This window comes from Odocoileus virginianus, chromosome 11 (genome assembly GCF_023699985.2).
Source record: "Odocoileus virginianus isolate 20LAN1187 ecotype Illinois chromosome 11, Ovbor_1.2, whole genome shotgun sequence".
NCBI classification, from domain to species: Eukaryota; Metazoa; Chordata; class Mammalia; order Artiodactyla; family Cervidae; genus Odocoileus; species Odocoileus virginianus.
Window position 1 is genome coordinate 20029062 of NC_069684.1, and position 22134 is coordinate 20051195.

General features: G+C 41.8%; 1 protein-coding gene across 9 annotated transcripts in view; it reads right to left on the reverse strand.

Annotated features, from left to right (window-relative positions):
* Positions 1–332: 332 nt before the first annotated feature.
* Positions 333–22134, reverse strand: part of RASAL2 (RAS protein activator like 2) — a 389739-nt gene continuing 367937 nt past the window's right edge. For 5 of the 9 annotated variants that reach the window (XM_070474028.1, XM_070474025.1, XM_070474033.1 and 2 more), the window contains 7 exons: positions 21372–21571; positions 19520–20381; positions 11882–12016; positions 9706–9908; positions 8387–8474; positions 5419–5449; positions 333–3047 (listed from right to left, as the gene is read on the reverse strand). In XM_070474028.1, the coding sequence (XP_070330129.1) occupies positions 2905–3047; positions 5419–5449; positions 8387–8474; positions 9706–9908; positions 11882–12016; positions 19520–20381; positions 21372–21571 (1662 nt within the window). In that variant the 3' untranslated portion in view covers positions 333–2904. The remainder of the gene's footprint in view (positions 3048–5418; positions 5450–8386; positions 8475–9705; positions 9909–11881; positions 12017–19519; positions 20382–21371; positions 21572–22134) is intronic. The other 4 variants (XM_070474029.1, XM_070474026.1, XM_070474027.1 and 1 more) reach the window with 3 other exon arrangements.

The following is a 22134-nucleotide window of genomic DNA, read 5'->3' on the forward strand; positions in this document are numbered from 1 at the left end:
TGCTGACTTTTTCGATAACTTAAAAAATCTTTTGGAATAAATTCTATAAAACTGCAGCATTCTCTAAACAAATACTCAGAAAAAATATTCAGACAGGAATAAGCTCAAAGGATAACTTAAAATTTAACATCTGGCAACTACACTGAACTTCTAGCTTACCTCTGATTTTATTATTTGTGTATACTCTTTCCTCTTCATTCAAGGTAACCTGATAATAACAGAGGGCTGCATAATCTATACAAACATTTTGGGCATCTAATCTCCCAAATGAGGCAGCCATCTCTGCAGCTCACATAATGCTGATAAGATGTATTGTGTCCATCAAAAACATATTTGGTTTTGTGTGTCTCCCCCAACCCTCCAAAACAGTTTATCAGACCTCTGTCATCCATAACCTCTACCCAAGAACTTTCAAACCTCAATGAAAGACATCACCAACGATACATACTTAAGGCCACTGAAACTGATCATTCTTTTACCAGGTTTTCTGAAGGCTTTTATAGAGAATGGCTAGAGCTGAAAATAGTCACAAACAAGAACAGACCTATGTTTACATACCCTCTTCCCCCAACATGGAGCACTATTTCAGAATTGGTAGTTTTTTTTTTTCCTATTCAAATAAATCCTGCCAATGTTGTCCTTATTAATGGCCTAGTCTGGTTGTCAGCTAGACAAAGCATTCTGCCAGCACTCCATCTGATTTCCAAGGCCACAGTGTGTGATTTTGGCCACAGTGTGTCCTCAGCTTGGAGGGAAAGGGGATAAGAATTTATAAAATCATGACCAGGGGTCAAGAAAATTCACAAGTGCCAAAACATGTGGCATTATGTCTGCAGCCCGGATAAGCACACTGGGCAGCTCCTGTTTCCGACCTTCGACAGGCAGGACTGGGGACGTTATGGGAGGGACGTATTTCGAGAGGCTGTGGGTCGGGGGCCACGTGAGGTTGTGGAGATACAAGGTCAAACACACAGATCTACCCGAGGGCAGTGCTTAAGAGGTCAGAATGCAAGTCTGCGGTACAGCAGAAAGGGGAGCTCGGTGCCTCTGTTGGGGCTTCACCCAAAAGGGGACCTGGTAAGTGTTCTCCTGTCCCCTTTATAGTTACATGGAAACACTCACTCCATGCATATGGCTTCCTCAGGTGTTTTTTTTTCCTCCCTCCTCTTCCTTAAAAAAAAAAATTCCCTAAAGTTTATCATTTAAAATAAACATCATTTAACTTACTTGAGAAATGTGGTTGCTTTCTCAATATAAGCAATTGCTTAGATCTTGCTTAATGAGATTCTAACTCCTTGTAACATTAAATCCGACAGCATAGAAGGCAGGAACTTTTCCTATTTGTGCAGTTATACGTACATATGTGTGAATATATGTGTATATATACTTGTCTATATACTATCTGTCTAACTTGTAACATTTCATACTTCTGATAATCAAGGTTGCATTTAAGATGATGTTTCACACCTCTGGGAAAAAAAAAGGAAGTAAATGAACTTCCATAACTGTTTCTGTCCTACAATAAAGCCATGGCTGACAACTAGTGAAACTGGGTTATTATTGCCAAATCTACAAAGAGCATGGGAATAACAGCTGGAATATGCTGTCCTCCCACTTTCAGTAGTTCATTAAGAGTAATCATGACTTTTAAGAGAGCAATGCTTCTGATTTGGATTTCTTGTCCAAATTTAAAAGAAGAAGCAACTTAAAAGTGAAAGACTGAGATAAAATTACCCTGCCCCGAGACCTGCTAGTACACTGGATAAAATTTTTATCCCAAACCAAAGTTGTAACTTACAAATAGAAGAAAAATTTTCAATAGGAACTATTCAGAGCTTCCTGCTATGGTATGATATGGTTAGCCCTTTTCTATACGGAAGAAAGGGTGTTTCTTTCAGATGGCTTATGGACAGTAGATTTGAATAACCTCTCCAGGGGAGAGTAAACCCTGTTGGTGATAACTGCTCCCATCACGGGGGAGGAAAGGGCAAGTGGGTGTGTGAAGATGAAGATGGTTTCTAGAGACACAGATATTTATAGTTTTGTAAACTCTAAAGAGGAAAAAGAACACCTTTTATTACAACTGGGGTTAAAAAAAAAAAAGCCCCCTACCTAAAGTGGAAAAATTTCCATCTGCTACAGACAGAAGGAAATGAACATTAACAGGAGTTCAATAGAAACTACTCCTAGAGTCCGGTTTCGATGCAACAGCTTTTCTCTGTGTCCTCTGGAACAGTCTATCCCCAAGTCAGATTAGCTGTCCATGTAGAACCAGTCCTGCTTGATCAGTGGGATAAACTGTTTCATTTGGATCTTGGTAATTTTCATGTTTTTCTACAGGACAAGAGAACCAGAGCGGGGCTTTTAACCTGGCAGATGAATCCCTGAAAAATTCATTCTGACCATGTCCTGTTGCGGTCCGTGTGCTCTATCAGACAGATGTGTGGTCTCTACCTACTGAGCGGCTGGGCTCGGCTCTCATTCACGTACATAGCTCCTACATTTCCTCCTCTAACAACTGCAGTGCTTTCAACAAGAGGACAATAATAATAAAAATAGCAATAGTTAAAAAGGTAATCTACATTATTAACTTCCTTTGGGTATATTACAGTGGTATTTTCTGTACACGGTCCAGAACTAAGTTCCCTATGTACACAGAGACGTGGGGTGGGGGTGGGGGAAGCGTCGACCTTGGCAGTCTTAGCCTTATGCCCTGAAAGACAAGGTTCCTTTCTTCGTTCCAGACTTGCTCGCCACCCTGCTGTTCTGAAGCAGCGGCATTCTGTAAACCTGGTGGGGCTTGGGAGAGGGCTGGGAATAGAAGAGTGGGGACATTTCCTTCTGTCTCCTCCCACAGTCTGTCTATTTGTGAGGCCCGTCCGTCAGCAGCTGCTGTTTTTGAATTCACCATTCTCCGTGATGGAAAGCTTGGTGGGGTTGGTGGGGGAGATGCCATTTCGGACCTGCATGCTGTACCGTTCCTTCACCTGGGTCAGCGCGCTCATCAGTCTGGTGTTGGCCGAATCCAGCGACACGATCCGTTTTTCCTACAACACACCAAACAGGGCTTTATTCTGGCTCCATGTGGGCAACTGAGCCGTAACGCTCTACCAAATGACTGTTCTAATGCTTTCTATCAAACAGCAGTGCACATGATGCTTCCCAGACAAATGGAACGTCTCTGCCTCTTTCTGCGCCCGAGTCGGGCCAGCTTCCCCTGGGCCCAATGGGTTTGTGTTTCTTTTTCCCCTTTTAGCATTGCAGGGTTTGTTACTCATCACCCCTTGGGGCCCTAAGACATCACATAAAAATGACACCATGTGTTATTCAGACTATGAGACAGAGGTGTCAAGCTGCCTTGCTGTATTAAGTGCTCTGGGTCAAAACTCAAACACGGGAATTAGGTGGCAAAGAAAGAAGCACCAGAGGTTTCATTTCAGAGAGGAGAAGTGCATGTGATCTATGGGTTCTCAGCCCCCAAAGAGGGCACACTGGTCACATGTGGAACGATTTCACATGGTGCTCAAAACTGAAACAATACATGGTGGCAGTTCATAGTCACCGACAAAGTGAGGATGCGACAGCAAGAGGGGGAAGGAGCAGCCAAAAGCTAGACCAAGGGGTTATTTGAATGTGGGAAGGGAGATGTGGCCGGAGGGGGATGCCGAAAACATAACACATGGAAACAAACAGAGAACACGAGCTCCTAGACTCATTCCAGCTCAGAGGTACTCCAGGAAAGCTACCCAATAAGGAAGACTGCTTTCATTTTACTTTTGAATCTCAGAAAGAAAAAAAAAAGCCTTTGAATTAATACCTTGGAACCAAAGACTGTTGAATACACGCATAAAAAAAGAGAAAAAATGGAGGAACAAAATGGCAATCAGAGAAAAGCAGACTCATCTAAATTTTAAAAAAATAAATAAAAATCATCCCATCAAAATATTATTAGTTTTGCAAAGACTAGGAGAGAAATCCTAATCTTAGCTTCAGCAGCTAGGTAAATCATTCTAGACCCTTTCCTACATGAAGTTGCCATTTTTCAGAAAACAATTAATTAAAAAAAAAAAACAAAACAGCATGTGAGGAACAACCCCCCAGAGCCAAAAACAGGTTTCCTACCCAGGGATTGTTTTCATTTACTCAGGGAAAAGCATAGTTAAGAAGGGTCGTGGTCGGGGTTAGAGAGGACACACAAACGTCCATGTGATGGATGCTATTCCTCGCTGTTACAGGAGTAGCTCCACACGGCTGTGAGCAGCACTGCCCTGCTGGGAAACGTGCCGCCCAAGATGCAGAAGGAAGACCACTGCCCTGGGGGGACATTTAGGGGAGGAAAGCATATACTGGGTTGGCCAAAATATTCATTTGGTAACAGTGTACAAAAACCCACATGAACTCTATGGCCAACCCAATACAACAGTAGCATCAGGTAAGGCTTCCCTTTAATCTTCTGCTTTTGGGGAATCTATATGGAGCAGGGCTGGTGATCACAGTTTCAAATGTATGAAAAAAAACTAGCTCACACTTGTTAATATCATTAAATTTTTTTTCCTTTCCCTGATAAAGAACTCAGGGGGTAAGATATACATATATAAATCAGCATTATTAATTAAACACAAATCTAGCATAAGATTTATACTCTTGGAAGGTAACTTGGTTTTAAGGATAAGCAAAACTTGAAAGAAAGAAAGAACTACAAGGCTTTTAAAAAGATAACAATTAAAAAAAAAAATTACAGCCAGTGGAGTTTACTGAGGTAACAAGTTTAGATCTTGTAAAAGTCAATAAGTAAGGGTTGGCTGGTGACTACCAGGGAAAATGGGGTGGGAACCAGATATGATGTTCCCCCCTACTATGGTTAGAAATGATCTCTAAGCAGAAAGACTGGTAATATCTCAAAATGATTAAAAAAGAAGGTATTTCAGTATTAGGATAAATTACAATGTCCCAGTTCTAAGGAATAAACGATTCTCTAGGGTTGACCCAAAGAAATTAGGCATTCATGAAAAATTATTTGACTCTTAAAGGGTCAAAAAGAAGGTTAAGAATGGCTGTATTTATTTATTTCCTGCAAGAGTAACAACTAAAGTCAAGTAACCCTTTTACTCAACAGTTGAAAACTTCCAAGTGGACAAACTCCCTTTTGTAACGTTCCCCCCCAAGTGCCAACCTTTCAAAGTAAAACAAACAAACAAAAAAAATCAAACAGGGACTTTTAAAAGTCAAGTTCAGTTGGCAAAAGATGCCTTGACATTTTCATTCTGCCTGGCGTGAATGGCAGAGCAATCTAGTTCCGGCCTGACAGGAAGGGCTTTGAGTGTGGGGAGTGCAGGAGCTGGAATGTGTAGGAGGCCAGTGCACCGGGCCAGGGCTGGGAACTGCTCAGCTAGAGAACGGACGGACGGGGTTACTTGCCTGTTTGCATAATCTCATCTCCATTTATGACCTGTAATTTAACACAGTGGAGATATCACTTGCAAGAGTAACTAGGCAGCTGCTCACTTCTCCTAGGACGCCCTTCTCTGTTCTCCATTTGAGTCACCTGGAGAGATCCCTGGAGCAGGGAGGCGGTTGGGGTGGAAGACAGCACAGCCCCTGGTCTGATGTCTAAGAAATGACCCCTTAGTACCATCACCAGGATCTCATCTCCTAGGACAGGGTCACTAGGGGAATACTCATCATCCCCCAGTTCCAGTTAGAAAGTGGCTGACACCAAGGGGGCCGTGGAACATGAACTGACTCTAGGAGATGAAGAGGCTGGATTCAGGGACAAGCCTGGTCTGGAGGGGCATATGGCTGCTGAGATGGAAACCCGTTCACTGGGTACCTGTCCTGTCCTTTTTTGGGAAGTGTTGGGCCCGATGCTAGTATAAGGAAAGCACATCACTTCAGAAATATTTTTTAACTGCCAGTGGCACCAAGGCAGATATCAGGGCACGGAGGTGTGCATTACCTTTCTGGGAAGTTTTTACCCCAAACATGTCCTCATTCTAGCAAATGGTGCCAGAAGGGTTGTTCTGCTCCATCAAACACTTAAGATGTTAGGTTACTTATTCTTTCAGAGGAAGAGGCATTTGTTACAAAGGACACCAAAGGATTTTCACAGTCTTTTGCTAGAAAAAGATTTTTAATGTGTCAGTGAGACAGCAGCTGGAACTGGGAATCCCCTTCCTTTTAAGGAGATTATAATTTTTGAAAAAGCTAGCTTTAGTGTTTATCATCTGTGCTGGGCATCATGTGATGGTTTTCAAAATGTGGTCTAATGGATTCTTCAAGTGTGCTTTAGGGATCCAAAGTGAGCCTCCTCTTAAAATTTACTATACAGTAATGCTTGTGTTTGAATGTGTAATTTATGATATTTAGCTAACCTGAACATGATTTGATCCATTATTTGAGAGAAGTCCTTGTTGTTGAGTGGTCAGTAGGAGCAGCTGGAAAGGGATCTATGGAAGGTGCCTCTGGTTCCACCAAAATAGTCCATAGAATCAAACCATTTGAAAACCATTGCCTTGAGGTATGGACCCAAACTACTGTCTAGTTTAGCCAGACTACAAGTCTGACATCGACCAGTGCTTTGAGGATAACAGTTCTCCCTTTCTGGAATGGCGACACCCTCCTGTTAACTGAGAGAAGGTCCTGACTTCCCAGAGCTTTTGAGCCCTGATGAATCTGTTTCCCTCTTTTGCTTTCACCTGCTATGCCTATGACTCCTGCTTCATGTCCAGCCATCTTACCCTAGAAATCAAAATCGGGGACAGAGTAGGATAGAAATCTTCAGAAGCTAATGATGAGACTGCCTCAACAGGCAACTAGGATATCGGACTGTATGCACACAGCCACGAGTGGGACACCCCTAAGCTCCCTCTGCTCAGGCTGCCACAGTTTTAGACCAGTGGACATTATTAAAACAATCTGTATTATCTCATTAGAACTAAAATCCATTTGAGTATAGTTATTCATAGAACTCTCTTCTCATGTTGAAAATCCCAAAGTGAACACTTACCAACACTAGTTTTCCTGACTAAACTGTCTTTACCCAGGCTGTTTCTCTTAAGCCTCTTGGATTAATGCCTGTCGAGATAGCCTTCCTTGTCTCTGCAACCCTTCCTTCTCTGTCATCCACCCTGGGGACACCTTTAAAGAAAGGACCAACTAAGAACTTTCTTTTGATTCTTAGGAGGTCTAAATATCTGGAAACTAGAGTTCAAGGGTCCAAATCATTCTGGGAACTGTGCTGACAAGAGAGCATTGGAACTTGCACTTGACTTCTGGGTCTTGTGTACATGAGGGAGTATGAGGCCCAGGACACATACTTTCCCCAGCGGTGTTTTCAGCCTCACTCCCTATTCCTTTGAAAAATGTACCCCATCCCACATTAGCTCTGTCAGGAAACCAGAGTGGGAATGGAATGTGTGTTTTAAGAATACTGGGTGGCTCTACCATAGACTGACTACTGGCTGAGAAGGAGAGAAGAAAGTAGGACAAATAAAGGCCTTGCTCCCATTTTTATTTCAGACCTTACGGAAATGATATGATACTTAAGGGTGAGAAACACAAGCCTGGCTGGGTGGTCTTTAGAGAGAGGATATATTCAGTGGCCAAACCAGCCACATCCAAACGGCACTTGCCTCTCGTTATTTGTTTCACTCTAAGAAATACAACCGTGTTTTGCACTGAAAAGATGAAAAGGCATTAGAAACACTTCCTGGGCTTTGCTCTGAGAACCTGTGAGGAGCCCCTGGCCATCACTGTGTTGTTAGCATCACAGGTAGAAGCTACAGGGAACAGACACCCAGGTTCTGATCTCATCAACCGTAAGAGGCTCTCCAAGCACAGCACCAGTGGAGAAGGGCGGCCAATGAACCCCAGGCACTGATGCCTGTCACTGAACCAAAAGAATAACAAGGCAGGGTACCTTCTGCAGCCCTGTCTTTCCCCTGAAGCTCAACTACTGTTTGGGGCCAGAGGCTGATGGCACAGTGGACGTGACTGACGAGACCGTGAACGTCATAGCCAAGCAATGGTCAGTGGAGGTCACAAGCCAGACACATGCAGTGGACTTTTCACAGGTGCCCCCCTGAGAGAATGCCCTCCTTTCCAGAAGGAAAGAAGTAAAGCCCGTCATGCAGGTTGAGATTTGTCGAGCACCTGCACTAAAGCACGCTAAAACTTTGCTGGGTTAACGGATGCGTCACCAGTAAAGGAAGGAAAAGGTCGTAGAGGTCGCAAAGAAACATTTAAAAAAAATCTGCGAAAGGTAATGCCGAGAACTTTCCAATGATCTGTTTTCTGTTATGTGCCTTGGTGTTTGCAAGGGATGGGAAGTCGGGAGATAACAGTTACGATAAACCAGTCACTTCCACTAGACTGAGAACCTGCTTACCTGTGCGTCGATTATTTTTTGCTTTGCATCAATAACTGCCTGCATCTCAGCATGATCCTTCTTCAGTTCCTCTTCCACAGCCATTAGCCTAGAGTGGGGCGGGAAGGAGAGACCAACATCTTCAAGCAGCGAGCAGGCTAACACACAGAACAAGACGCCCACACTCAGTCAGGACAGCTCAGTGTCGCCACTCCTTCCTAGTGCAAGATCTGCACCGGGCTCTGTCTTCTTGCCTGCCTTGGGAGAAGACATTCAGAGCTGACTCCTCTCCTGGGACTGGATCCCACATGTGTCCATCTCCTCTGCGACAGCACTCTCACCATGATTACCTCCCCCTCTTCCATCAGATCCTTTCCTCAGTGCAACTTAGTTTAAAACAGCAAATCTACTGATTTGCTGTTAACTGATTTAACCCTCTCTTAATCTCCTTACTTTGCAACAGCTGACCTTTCCTTCCCCTGAACAGCTAAATGTCCTCTGAGTGTACTCTACACATAGTAGGCCTACTTCTTTCCTCATGCATTTCATATTTTAATCCCCTGATGTTTAACTCCATGGAAGGGCTCTCAGTAAGACTGCTAAATCCTTCTGTGCTGCTAAAGCAACAGACTTTTTTTGACCTGCCCATGGCACTTAACAATCCTGAAGCACAGTGGCTGTGAGCATCAGGCTAGCCAGCTTGACTACCTGGCTTCAAATCCCAGTTGCACCACTAAGTGACCTTGGGCAAGTGACTTAATAAATTTGTTGCCTGTTTCTTTACTTGTAAGAGGAGGAGAATAATAATAATGCTGACCTCAGAGGTTGGCATTAAACAAATTATTAGTAACAGATCAAACAAATTTTATTTGCAAAGTGCTTAGAAAAGTGCCTGGCCCACAGTCAGTGCTATGTAGTGTATGGTAAAATTGCCCCCCTCCTTTGGTCTTCCTTGGACATCCTTGGCCCTCTGCCTTGATTCTCTGGCCCTAAAGATGTCCAGTGTCTTGTTAGACCTCTCTGGACTTGCAAAAATCTAAATTAGCCTTGGACATTGGATACTGACACTTTTAAAATTCAGTTTTGTTCTAAGACCTCTTAAGTGAGTCACTAAGTTTTAACTGTTTCTAATTGTTACAACTAAAGGAAAGACTACCTCTAGCCTCAAAGGAAGTGCACTGAAGTCTCACATGTGGCAAAGTGTAAGAGATACCGCCAGCCTTCACCCTTGTACAGAGTATCACGCAGGACACGCAGTGCTTGCTTTAGGATCCTCTAGCCATCGTCCCACCTCTGTGTGCCCCGAGCCAGCCCATGTCCGCTGCCAGGCGGCCTCTGACCTGCTGATGATGCTCTTCATCTGGCTGTCCTTCTCCTCCTGCTGCCTGCGCAGCCGCTCCTCGCTGTCCTCCAGCCGGGCCTTGTACTCCAGCAGCAGTTTCTGCATCTGCTGCTCCTGCACTAGCAACCGGCGCTCATACTCCTCCAGTCGCCGGCTGGACACTCGCAGGCGCTCCTTCAGTTTGGAGATTTCCTGTTCGTACTATAGCAGAGGAGAAAGAAACGTTAAAGTGTTAGTTGCTCAGTTGCATCTGACTCTTTGCGACCCCATGGACTGCAGCCCGCCAGGCTCCTCTCTGTCCACGGGATTCTCCAGGCAAGAATACTAGAGTGGGTTGCCATTTCCTTCTCCAGGGGGGATCTTCCTGACCCCAAGGATCAAACCCAGGTCTCCCGCATTCCAGGCAAATTCTGTATCATCTGAGCTACCAGGGAGATCAGAGAAGAGGTGCCAAAGACAAGGAGAAAAGAACTGGAGTTGCCCTGGATTTAGATGTCAGTGACTGATTTTTTCTATCAAACCCTACTGAACTGAACTGAACTGAAGCAGTGTAGCTGGATGCTGTCTGAGTGGCCACTCCACGGGCTGCTGATACTCTTCACAAGGATCCCCAGGCATCCATGGTAATGGAGGCCTGCCTGCCTCCTAAAATGATGTCTTAACTCGGCATTCCAAATCTATATATTTATATATCACTCTCCACATTAAACTAGAGGTTGCTGTAAGCCACATCTAATCTGTGATGGTATCCAACGGGAACAAAAAAAAAAAGGCAGCCAGGTAGGCACTTAGAAGCTTAAAATAAGCCAAAAGCCAGCTGTCTACAAGAGAAAGGTTTCTGTAACATCTCCTGTGTTGTAGGATCTCTGACATGGCTTGACTCATCTGATTGCCATTCTTTCACCCTTAGAATCAGCCCTTTAAAGAGCAAGCAGCACTTCTATAGTGACAAGCTACTAAATCAATAGATACTTTTATAGCACAATACATTATTGCTGCTTTCTCCCTGTCCATGGAAGTGTAAAACACTCAGGTCACAGGCTTTAAGCAAAAGGCCTACATGTTCTCTGGGGCTGATTAATACTGCCTCTTGGCCCATTTTTATGATGTTGTTCATCTGCCCAATTTGCCACTACTTGTTGGAACACATATATATGCCTGTTTTCTCACCAAAGTTTTATATAACAAACTCTCACTAAAGCTTCATAGAATTCAGTTGGTTATCTGGTCCTTTCTTGTACTGAAGCTGCTGTGGTTGGGGTTTGAGTAACTGGAATGTCAAATTTCTGGATGAGGTAAGAAGCATTAAGTTTTCTTATATATGGTCTACTTAAATTCATTAGTCATTAATGATAAACCTATATGTTGCTTTGTAAAATGCAATGTATTTTCACGTCATCTCTCATTTAATCAACAATTGGACAATTAGCTTCTGCTTATTCCAATGTCATGGTCCTAAACTATGCTTATTAATCCAGAAGGTCAAAGATGACAGTTCTTATACAGTTTGAAGAGGCAAACTGCATCAATAAGCATAGCTTTTAGGATTCTGCTAATAAATAAACAGAAGCTAGTTGTCTGGTTAATTAAATGAGATAATGCTGTACATGACGTTAAGGTTCTTGTGTTATAATCTTTTTCTTCATGTCAGCTTTTCTTAACAAAATGAAACAAAACTGAAGCAATAGTCTTTTTTTTTTCAGTTTTTTTCTTTTGATGTTGATGTCTTTTAAAAATCATCTATAGCATTACAAATTCTTTATCTAGAAAAGGTGAAAAGAAAGCAAAAAAAGGCAAAATCATTACAAAGATATAGAAAGGAAGTCTAGTTCAAGGTAATTTTGGACATGTTGAGTTATACAGAAACACTAAATATTCACATAAAATGACTAGAAATGAATAACAGAGTTTTCTTGAAACTCAGGCAACCCATATTAAAAAGAAAAAAATTAGAACGCATTCTCCCCTTGCAGTATAGCTTGATGTCAACTTGATGAACATCTCTACATATTTTCACATGCAGCCACTACTGAAATAATATACATGAATATGCATAGAAGGGTTAACGTAAGAGGTGAAGCTGAAGTTGGGGAGATCACTTTCTTGGCTAGATGACCCTGTGGGTGGCCTATCACTGTGGGGACAGTAAGTCAATAAACGCAGACTACATCTACCTTCTCAGCGTGCTTGGCTTCATCCTGATTTTGCTCAGTTTCTTCCACGTCCTCTTCATACTGCCCATTGTTTAGAACCCAGGCAGCTGTCCTCTCGACTGGGGACATTGTGGCAGAGTCCACAGGTGACTGAACCTGCATCAGTCAGAAATAACCGTTAGCATTTCCCGAAAGAGTTCATCTGCAGTTATGTTTCACAAAGGCAGCTATTCTTGGAAGGCATAACTGTGACCCCTGTTTTCTGATAAATGCTCTCAGTTCTAAATAATATTTTATTACTGCCAGGGTTGGGGGTGAAAGAAGAGGATATCCATTGGTGTAAGAATATTCAGAAATATTGTAAACAGAAATAACTTCTAACAATCTGCCTCCCCACACCACCACACCCCCCCAACCCCCAAAGAGGAAAAGCCAAGGCCTTAAAACTGTTAATTAGTCCAGTGGTTTCATTAGGTCATTACCTAATGAAATTACAGCGTTGACAGAGGAGAGAAAGAAAATGCAACTTGATGGTTGATTGCTTGGGTGAGGAAACACCGGTTTAACCAGGAATGCTTAGGAACCAAGGAACCATTTAATGCTAAACAACTCACAAGGTAGCTAACCGATTTATATATTAGAATGCCAGATTCTTAATTTTCACATCAGCCATTTAGGGAAAGAGAAAAAAACACTTCTTGATACTGGTGTTTTGATATTGATCATTTTTATAGAGCACTGACTTCTTGATGGGTTAAGATCCATAAGTCCATATTTTACCAGAAAGTTTCTTGATGAATATAGCATCACAACAATGGATATCAGCCTAGTACAAGGGATATTTCTATCCAGTTAGGATAGCTAGATAAATTGCCCTTTTGTAAGGGCAACTGAAAAGGATGCAGAATGAAAAGAATTCTGGCCTTGAGTAGCAACTCTACCACTTACCCTGTTCCTTAATCTCTTAAATACTTTTTCCCAAATCTACTGAGTAGGGTTACCACCACCATCACTACCTATCCTGAGCATCTCCCTGGGGGTTCCGAGGATTGAATAATACAATGTATGTAAAAATTCTTGAAATCCCATGGGCAGAGGAGCCTGGCAGACTACAGTCCACGGGGCTGCAAAGAGTCAGACATGACTTAGTGACTAAACAATAACGACTGGACATTAGTGCTTACTCCCTAAACAATGCTGGAAATAGACCACAAATTCTTTTTCTCTAGCTCTTCTGAGAAACAGATAGAAAAAAGCATTTTTTTGTGAGTTAGCCTTTTTATAATTAAAATAAATTTCTATTTTGAGGAGAAATACTCTATAAATAATTGGAAGGATTTTCCTCTCTCATGCAGAGCTATAAGCCTTAAGAATCTTTATCTTGTTCTGGAAGAAAACCTGGTTAAACTCTAAATATATAGATATTTTAAAATAAGGGGTATTTTGATCACTTTGAGGTTTAGAAAGACTAGATGAAAAAAAAAGTGGATGCGAAGGCAAAAAGGTTATTTGGGCAGACTTAAAAATATTCATACAAAAGCAGTAGGAGGGACTTCCCTTGGTGATCCAGTGGTTAAGAATCCGCCTGCCGATGCAGGGGACACAGGTTCAGTCTCCGGTTGGGGAAGATCCCACATGCCGTGGGGCGACTAAGCCTGTGAGCCCCAACTACTGAGCTCCAGAGCCTGTGCTCCACACCAAGAGGAGCCACAGCAGTGAGAGGCCTGAGCACTGCAGCGAGAGAAAGCCTGTCCACAGCAACGAAGACCCAGTGCGGCCAGAAACAGATACAAATAAACTTTGGAAAAGTATGAAGGTATTTCTTCAAGATTTGAAGAAGAACCTGGTTTGGTTGATTTATACAGATTATGGATATGCATCTATAGAAATGGTTTCAGGCCTGAGGTACACATAAGCAACTGGGAATGAACTTCTAGAGATTCCTTCTTTAAAGCCATTTTCTCTGCTGTGTCAAGAAAAACATAAACATGTCTTAAACTTCAGTACCCTCAGCTCTCAAAGTCCCCCTTCCTCTCTGCTGTGGTAGGCATGCTTCTTATACTTCATTCATTTGTGCGTCATCCTCACTACTTTTGTCATTACCACATTATCACTGACATTTATTATAATAAATAACAAAACAACCATTTCCAGTTAGCTAAGCAATATTACCAGTAAAATCATGAGCTTGATGTTTTATATATGTTTATAAATAATTTATACTAATATTCAAATATTTTTCTATATACATTAAAATAATTACATGATTAATTAAATACCTTGTATGCTTAAATATCTTGGAGTGTCACACTTTGGGCACACTGATTTATAGAATTCATTTACATTAAAATAGGCAATAACTATCTACTTCAAAAGTTACTATGAGAAACAAATGAGAGAGCATATAAAAGCAGTTTGTAAACCACAAGTTACTTTACACACACACACACACACACACACACGCACACCCTAGGTTCTCCCTCTACTGGATTTTGAAAGTACAGCACAATACATTGCTTTAGTATTGGCGGAGAAAAATAGTTTAACAAGGGGTTTAGGTTTTACTTGACATATGTACACCTGAAAGGCAAAATATTATGGTTCTGAGTCTTTAAAAAGTAATAGAAAGTCAGTACTTAGAGGAGACAAATACCTTTTTAATTGCATAATCTTATCACTCTACCACATAGGGTACAGCAAAGCTGCTTTTCTGTGAAACCAGGATTTTTCTATTCAACTGCTGCTTGAGATAAAGTAGTTGCTAAAATGAGTACCTTTGCTGCTTGTAATTTATAACTTCAAGGAAGGTAATTCAATAGCTTTCTGCTTTATAGTTAACAATATGTTGCTTGAAAGAACTTTCTTTCCCTGTGATTTGTTATAAGTAACTAATTATTGAGTGCCAATAAATGCACTACAAACTAATAGTATCCCTAAGAACATACTAAGGAGAGATCTTAGCCCCTAGAAGCATATTGAAAACAACAACTCCTTAGGTAATCCGGGCACTAACTGTACAGTGAGAAGTTGTAAAAGCAAGAGTTAGTTCATTTCACTGGTGGTGGTGGTAGCTACTATATCATCAGAGGGACGATGTCCAGTGAATTATAAGAGTGTACAATAGGAACTGGGCATTTCAACCTATTCCTGTTTTACTGGTTGAATCTGTTTTTCAACCAATTCCTAATATATATTCCTAGCACTTTGCATGGCCTACAGTGCATGCATGCTAAGTCACTTCAGTCGTGTCCAACTCTTTGTGACTCTATGAACTGTAGCCCACCAGGCTCCTCTGTCCATGGGATTCTCCAGGCAAGAATACTGGAGTGGGTAGCCATGCCCTCCTCCAGGGGATCTTCCCAGGGATCAAACCTGCATCTCTTATGTCTCCTGCATTGGCAGGTGGATTCTTTACTAGCACCACCTAGGATATCCCGTGGCATATGGTAGGTGGTCAGTAAGTTTTGAAAAAATAAATCAGACTAATATAACTATTTCTTGTATTTATGATAAAACCTAGAAAGGGCTGACTAAATCTCTGCAAGGAGATCAAACCAGTCAATCCTAAAGGAAATCAGTCCTGAATATTCATTGGAGGAACTGATGCTGAAGCTGAAGCTCCAATACTTTGGCCACCTGATGTGAACAACTGACTCACTGGAAAAGACCCTGATGCTGGAAAAAACTGAAGGCAGGAGAAGGGAATGACAGAGGATGAGATGGTTGGATGGCATCACCGACTTGATGGACATGAGTTTGAACAAGCTCTGGAGTTGGTGATGGACAGGGAGGCCTGGTGTGCTGCAGTCCATGGGGTTGCAAAGAGTCGGACACAACTGAGTGACTGAACTGACTGAACTGATTATAAAAACAGAAAAATAATACTGAACAAATAAGAAATAGTTCTCTATACTGGAAGATAATGGAGGTGATTTTTATTTAAAAATTATTTTTTATTATAATATATTCTTCATTTGAAAGAACTAAATACTGTCTTTTATATTTATTCTACTGGTCTTATGAATGCTGGTCTTACTTCCTAGACTCTCAACCCTTGAAGCATGGGACCATATGTCACAGCATTTTTTTGTTTTTGAATGGTAGTAACTATGTCATTTTGCAATGGATGCTCAATAAAATATCATCCACTTACTATTACTTTGGATTTTCTTTAGAATTCATACCAGGGTACAATTTATCACTAGGAGAAAGATACCCTATGTTTTTCCTCCAATCCTTTGTAAGTACATCAAAGGGTTTTTCCTCAGAGATTGTTCCATCTCCTTTATAAGATAACAAAATTTATTTCCTCTAGTTTACAGTCAAACAAATTGGGAAGAGAGATTGATAAGTTGCTTAGTTATAGCCTTCAGAAGAATATTTTCTCCACTGACATTCAACAGTGGATCATGAAAGATGAAAAAGACAAAATGAAAAGGAGCAGGAATTCCTAACAGGAATATCATCCTTCTGAGATAGAGCTTATATAGGGTGTCTCTGGGGAAAATAATTTTGCTTTAGGGCAAAAAGGGCCTGAGAAAGCAGTTTCCATTGATCTTAGTTAGCCTGGCTATGCTTGAGGCTGACTGAGAATAGGCCAGTTCCCTGTTTAGTTACTAGACATAAACAAGACGTGTTACTTTCAACTTCTCCCTAATCTGAAATAATCAGGTTCCCAAAAATGAAGACCACTTCTGCTATCAACACCAAAGAAAGGGCTGACTAAATCAGTAAACTCTGAGAATCCTAGAAGAAGTTGGTTAGGAGAGGGTTCGACAAATCCCAAAGTGAAAACTGTAGCATCATTCTAATAGACTTGGCAAATACCTAGATAAAAAGCATCTTCAAATTTGAATTTCTAAGGTTAGGTAACATACTATATTTGTACAACTCATATATTGTAAATAAAGTCTATTATGCACACAGAGTACATGACAGATCAAAAAAGATGAAGAGGAAAATTATTAAAAAGCCAAAAAGGATCAAAAAATTAAAAGATAGCTTCCTAAAATACTCCTTCTCTGTAGATTGTTCAACTTCCTACTCAGTGGATGGAGAAGGACTGAAGCTAGTTACATTGTCAACAATGGCCGCTCCTTTGTGCCAAGATACAAATGGAATTTGCATGGAACAAAGCCTCCAATAAGGATAAATGCCTGTAGAACAATCCCCACAAAGAAATCCTCCAGTATTGGGGGAGAAAAGAATTCTCCAGCATAATAATCTGCAATTTAAATATGTAAAGGAATTTATGTAAAAAATGTGCTGATTAGATAGAACATCAGAGGCTTCATGGGAATGAGATGAAAAAAGCAAGCAAGAAAGAAATGGAACCAAAAAACAACATAAGCTTGAAAGAAATAAACCGCATAGAAAAAGTCAGTGTTAGGAAAAAAACAAATCTGAGCAATCAAAATACAGCGATTTCCAGTTTAACTGATATGACAGTGGCAGTACCAGCAAAGGCACAACCAGAGATGAATATTTAAGGTTGTGCTGGGGCATCTTGCTGTGGCTATGCCCCACTTCACGCCAATGTAACAGAGATGTTCCCAAGCTCATTAATGGCTGTGGCTAGAAAGCATTTTAATTGGTGTCTGAAGACCATTTGCATTTCCTACCTTCCATCCATCTGGACAGTTTTCTATTCCCACATAGAATCATGCAGTGCTTACATGATAGTGTTAAATTTCCATATAGCGGAGATATAAATGACAGTTTCAGGTGATCACACAAAAGGCTATTTAATTTACAATAAATAGTCAGTCTGAATCATGGATCCTGGGAATCGAGGACAATATGATAAAGCAGGGAAGGGTAAGTAAGCATTCTTCTTTTCTGTCTAGGGTTTGAACTAAGTCCAACTTTGAAAAGTAGGCAGAGGACCATCTGCCCTGTCTTGTCCCCCTCTGTCAATCTGATAGTCTTCTCTACTCCTGATCTCATGCTTAGGGCCTTCATGTTGCACTTAATGCCCCACGTAGACACTTGCCTTTACACAGTACTCCATCTCTAAAATTACTTTTCTCTTCTCTCAATAAACACTTCAGTTCTCTGAAAGGGGCTGATCTCAACTAGAAGCTAGCATAAAAGCAAGTGTGCAAACTTATTCACAGTAAGATGTGAAAGACTGATAGCTTCCTAACACAAATTAAATGTATATATAATATATAAGTACACACAAAAAATATAGAGAAAAGCATTTTCATTTAAGGAAAAGGAGAAAATTATATAATATAATCTTTATGTAAATTTATACAGTATAATCTTTTTTCCTTTTCTTTAAATGAAAATGCACATTTAATCAAATGAATTGATGACATTTTGGGAAATATAACAACAACAAAAAAAAAGAAAAATCTAAGACTGAAGAAAAAGTATTTCTCAGAAAAGAACTGACCAACTAGGAGGTTTTGCCCAGGAACTTGGCTACCAGAATCTGCCTAAGTTTTTCATCCCTTCTTCTACTTCTATATCCAAGGATTCTGTGAACATTCTAATTAAAAAAAAAAACAAAACACAATAGTTATCAAAGTAGTGGCAAGGGCTCTGATTACAGCAGAGAGGAGGCAGAAAGAGCCAAATCAGTAAATGCTTATCTATAAAAATGCAAATATATTAAAGAGATACATTAGTGTTTCATTGCAGTTTCCTCTGGCCAGTGATTCTGCTGATCAAAGGATTTGTCACAGAACTTGCTTAATCACAAAGCCTTTGAAATTTTGGGAAATATAACAAAAAAAAATATGAAAAATTTAAGACCGAAGAAAAAGTATTTCTCAGCTCCCTAATACAAATAAAGCATGATTAGTTTTCAAAAAAAATTCAACGAAGCTTTTTAGGGGAAGGTTCTTTTTTAGATGAAAGTAAGATATGTACATATGCACTCTTGAGTTTATTTCGAGAGCAAAATATGTCTAGGTGCCTCAAAATGTAATACATAAGGAAAAAATGATTAAATTCTTAAGAAACCTTTATTTGTGAAGAAAAAAGTTTGATAATCTAATATTAAATTTAGGTGTGATACTAGCTGGGCTTGTCCATGTAAACAGAAAAAGAACAGATTTGCGTAACCATTTAGTGAATACTTGTCAACCAGCTGTGTTTCTATCTTTTGATCTCTCTCCTTTACCTTGCCACTACAGGTGTTAAGTTAATTTTTCTAGTAATTTCAGGAAAAGGCACACGGGGCTTGCTATTTTCAGAGGGAACTGGGGTGTGGAGTAGAGAGTAGGTATATCAAACTCTTGGCTCAGAATGCCAAACTTTAGTTTTGAAACTTAAGGGAAAAAAATAAGGAGGATCAATGTGCAGATTCCCAAAATACATCCTAGTTGATCTGGCCTGAAGATTTCATATCTTAAATTTCTAACCATTCACTCAGCATCACAGATTTGTGCTGGGTGCTGAGAGGTAGCTCAGCAGCTTGAAGAGATGGAAGGGCGACCCTGCGCCTGGGTATTGAGTCAGGCTACAATCCGCTGCCTCACCTAGCCAGAAACCTCCCAAACTTTTCATTTCCTCTTTCCATTAAAAGGTTGCAGATCATTTTAAGCGGAAACCCCGTTAGTGACTGCATTTTCCAGTGAGGTATGGACGGAGACCCGAGGACACAGCAGGACCAAGTGGGGGCAGTCCCGTTCTGGCGCTTGCCCCTACCTGCTGGGTCTGCTGCCTCTGGATGGCTCTCACTTTGGGGACCGGGCTCTCTCTGGAGGAAGAGGACTGCTGTCGGGACCGGCTCCCGTTCTGCAGGGGCTCAGCCACCAGAGCCGCAGAGGCCACCGACATGCTCCCGGTGCTCCGCAGGGAGGCGCTGTGCGGCAGGGACGGCGGGGCTTTGGCTCGGGCGCCAAGCCCCGCCGGGTCCATCTTCCGGAGCTGGGTCTGCCCCGTGCTGTTCTGCCGTGGCAGGGCGAGAGGTATGTGTCTGTCGGGCATGGTGTGGCGCCTGGAGAAGTCCTCACTCTGCGTGCTCCGTTTGGTGAAGTCCTCCATGCTGCTGTTGCTGGGTCCGCTGAGTTTGAAGTCTTCACTGTTACTTTGGCTCCTGGAACTGGCAGTGCTTAGGTTCTCCAAACTGGAGTCCACAGAGGCCTTTGGCATTGCAGGAATGGGGTTACTGAGGTGATAGACAGGGTTCTGGAAGGACAGGGGCTGGAGGCTGCCTGGCTGGTTCAAGGCTGGGTGCAGGGGCCTTCGCACTTGGGGTGCACTCTGCGGGGTGCTCTGAGTCTCCCGCAGTTGCTTGATGCTGGCCACCTGAGTTATGGAGAGCTGGCTTCCGGTCAAGCGCATGGGCATGTCGAGCATCACAGACGCGTGCTCCGCCTGGGCGGCGTGCGTCTCCTGAAGGTCCATGAGGGAGATGCTGCGGCCATTGGGGAGGCTGCTTTCCTTTTCATCCTTTTCCGAGTAAGTCATGCTCTGGGAGGAGGCTTGCTGGACCAGCAATAACGTCTTTCCTCTGAAGTAACTATCTGTGTTGTCCTGGCTTGGGGATTTTAGTTTGTGCAAATCACTGTGAAAAAAGAAAGGACCCTTCATCACTCCTGAGGCAAATTTAACAGTTACGATTTCCTCAACTCTGGCATATAAACTCTTCAGAAAGCTCACAGGCCCTGGGAGCCTCACTTACTGGTTTCTAGGCCCAGATTTCATCATGACAATACTCAGAATAAGATCCAACATTTTCAGTTTTTCTCCAAAGGTGGGCGATAACACTGTGTAGAGCGCCTCCATCACCGTCTTAGATTTTTACTAGAATTCCAATCATTTCCTAGTTAGGTTTTAAACTACCCGGGGTATTCCAATTCATAGTTAATTAGTTGTCTAACCCTTCCAGAAGCCCTGAGTGTACAACCAAAGGATCCCTATTATAGGGACAGGTCTTGCCAATATAGAAAACAAAGTAAGTGTCAACATTGTATCCACCTGTCCAGCTGAGACAGCCAGTTCTAAATTGATTTCAACTGAGGTTCTCAGATCTCTGAGTGCTACAATACGTGAAAATACCAACTGCATAGAGCCCTTATCTTCTATTAGGCAGGACATATGTTTTTTTAAGTCACTCAGTCCTGTCTGACTCTTTAAGACCCCATGGATTGTATTGCCTGCCAGGTTCCTCTGTCCATGGGATTCTCCAGGCAAGAATACTGGAGTGGGTAGTCATTCTCTTCTCCAGGGGATCTTCCTAACCCAGGGATTGAATCTGGGGCTCCTGCATTGCAGGCAGATTCTTTACGGTCTGAGCCACCAGGGAAACCCAGGCTTTTTTATTTAAATAAGTTTTTTGAATACAACTGTGAAAAGTATCATTTTAGGAAAAAAGTATCCTAGATTATGCGTATTATTATGACAAACAATTGGATTTATCTCAGAAGATTCTTTCCAACTGTTCATGACTTTAAAACTGTAAATTCAACAAGGAAGTTCGATAGATTTCCCCACAAATCTCTAAACATCATCTCTCTCTGAGGTAAGCAGTTTCAGTTCTTTCCTAAGTTCATACCTGTCAGTAGGGTCTTCAAATATTTTCTGCAGCCCAGAGGAGAGGCTTCCACTGACATTTGGACTGGAGTTATGCTCAGTGAAGCGTCTCAGTTGCTGTTGTATTGGTGTAGGATTAGTCAGAGATTTGGTAATATCAGCAAGAACACGAGGGAGAGGTCCCAATTTTGCCACGGTCGCCTGTAGGAAGGAATTTTCACCCTAATTGGATAATAAGCATTGCGATATCCACCACAGATTGTTTTTGGGACAACGATGCCATTGATGGAGGGGTGGAGGTTGGAGGGAAGGGTAGGTGTTTGCGTATGGGAGTGGCAGGTTCATAATGCATTGTTATGGAGCAGCAGAACCATGGCGTCGAGATGAATGGAGGAGGCGGAACAAGATGCAGCAGACATTGAGGAAAGAAAGGAAATAGAAATTAGGATTATGCAAATAAAAATTAAAAGACATGCTCAAAACAACCAAACTATTGCCATTCCAACTAAAATAGGCATGCAAAGCAAACTAAACCTTTGGGAGGCTGGTAGATCAAGGCAGGGGAAGGGAGGGGAAGAACCAAACACCTTCTAACCAAAAAGGACTTTAGGACTAGAGGACTGGCTAGTGTGATGAAACTTCCAAAGACAAGGGATCATGTGAGGAAAGAAATGCATGCCAGCATACAAGAAGGTGATGCATTCAGGGGTCCAGAGCACTGCAGGCCACAGAGTTGATAACTGTCATCCGCTAGTCATTTAACCTTGGGACTGCTGACCTACGGC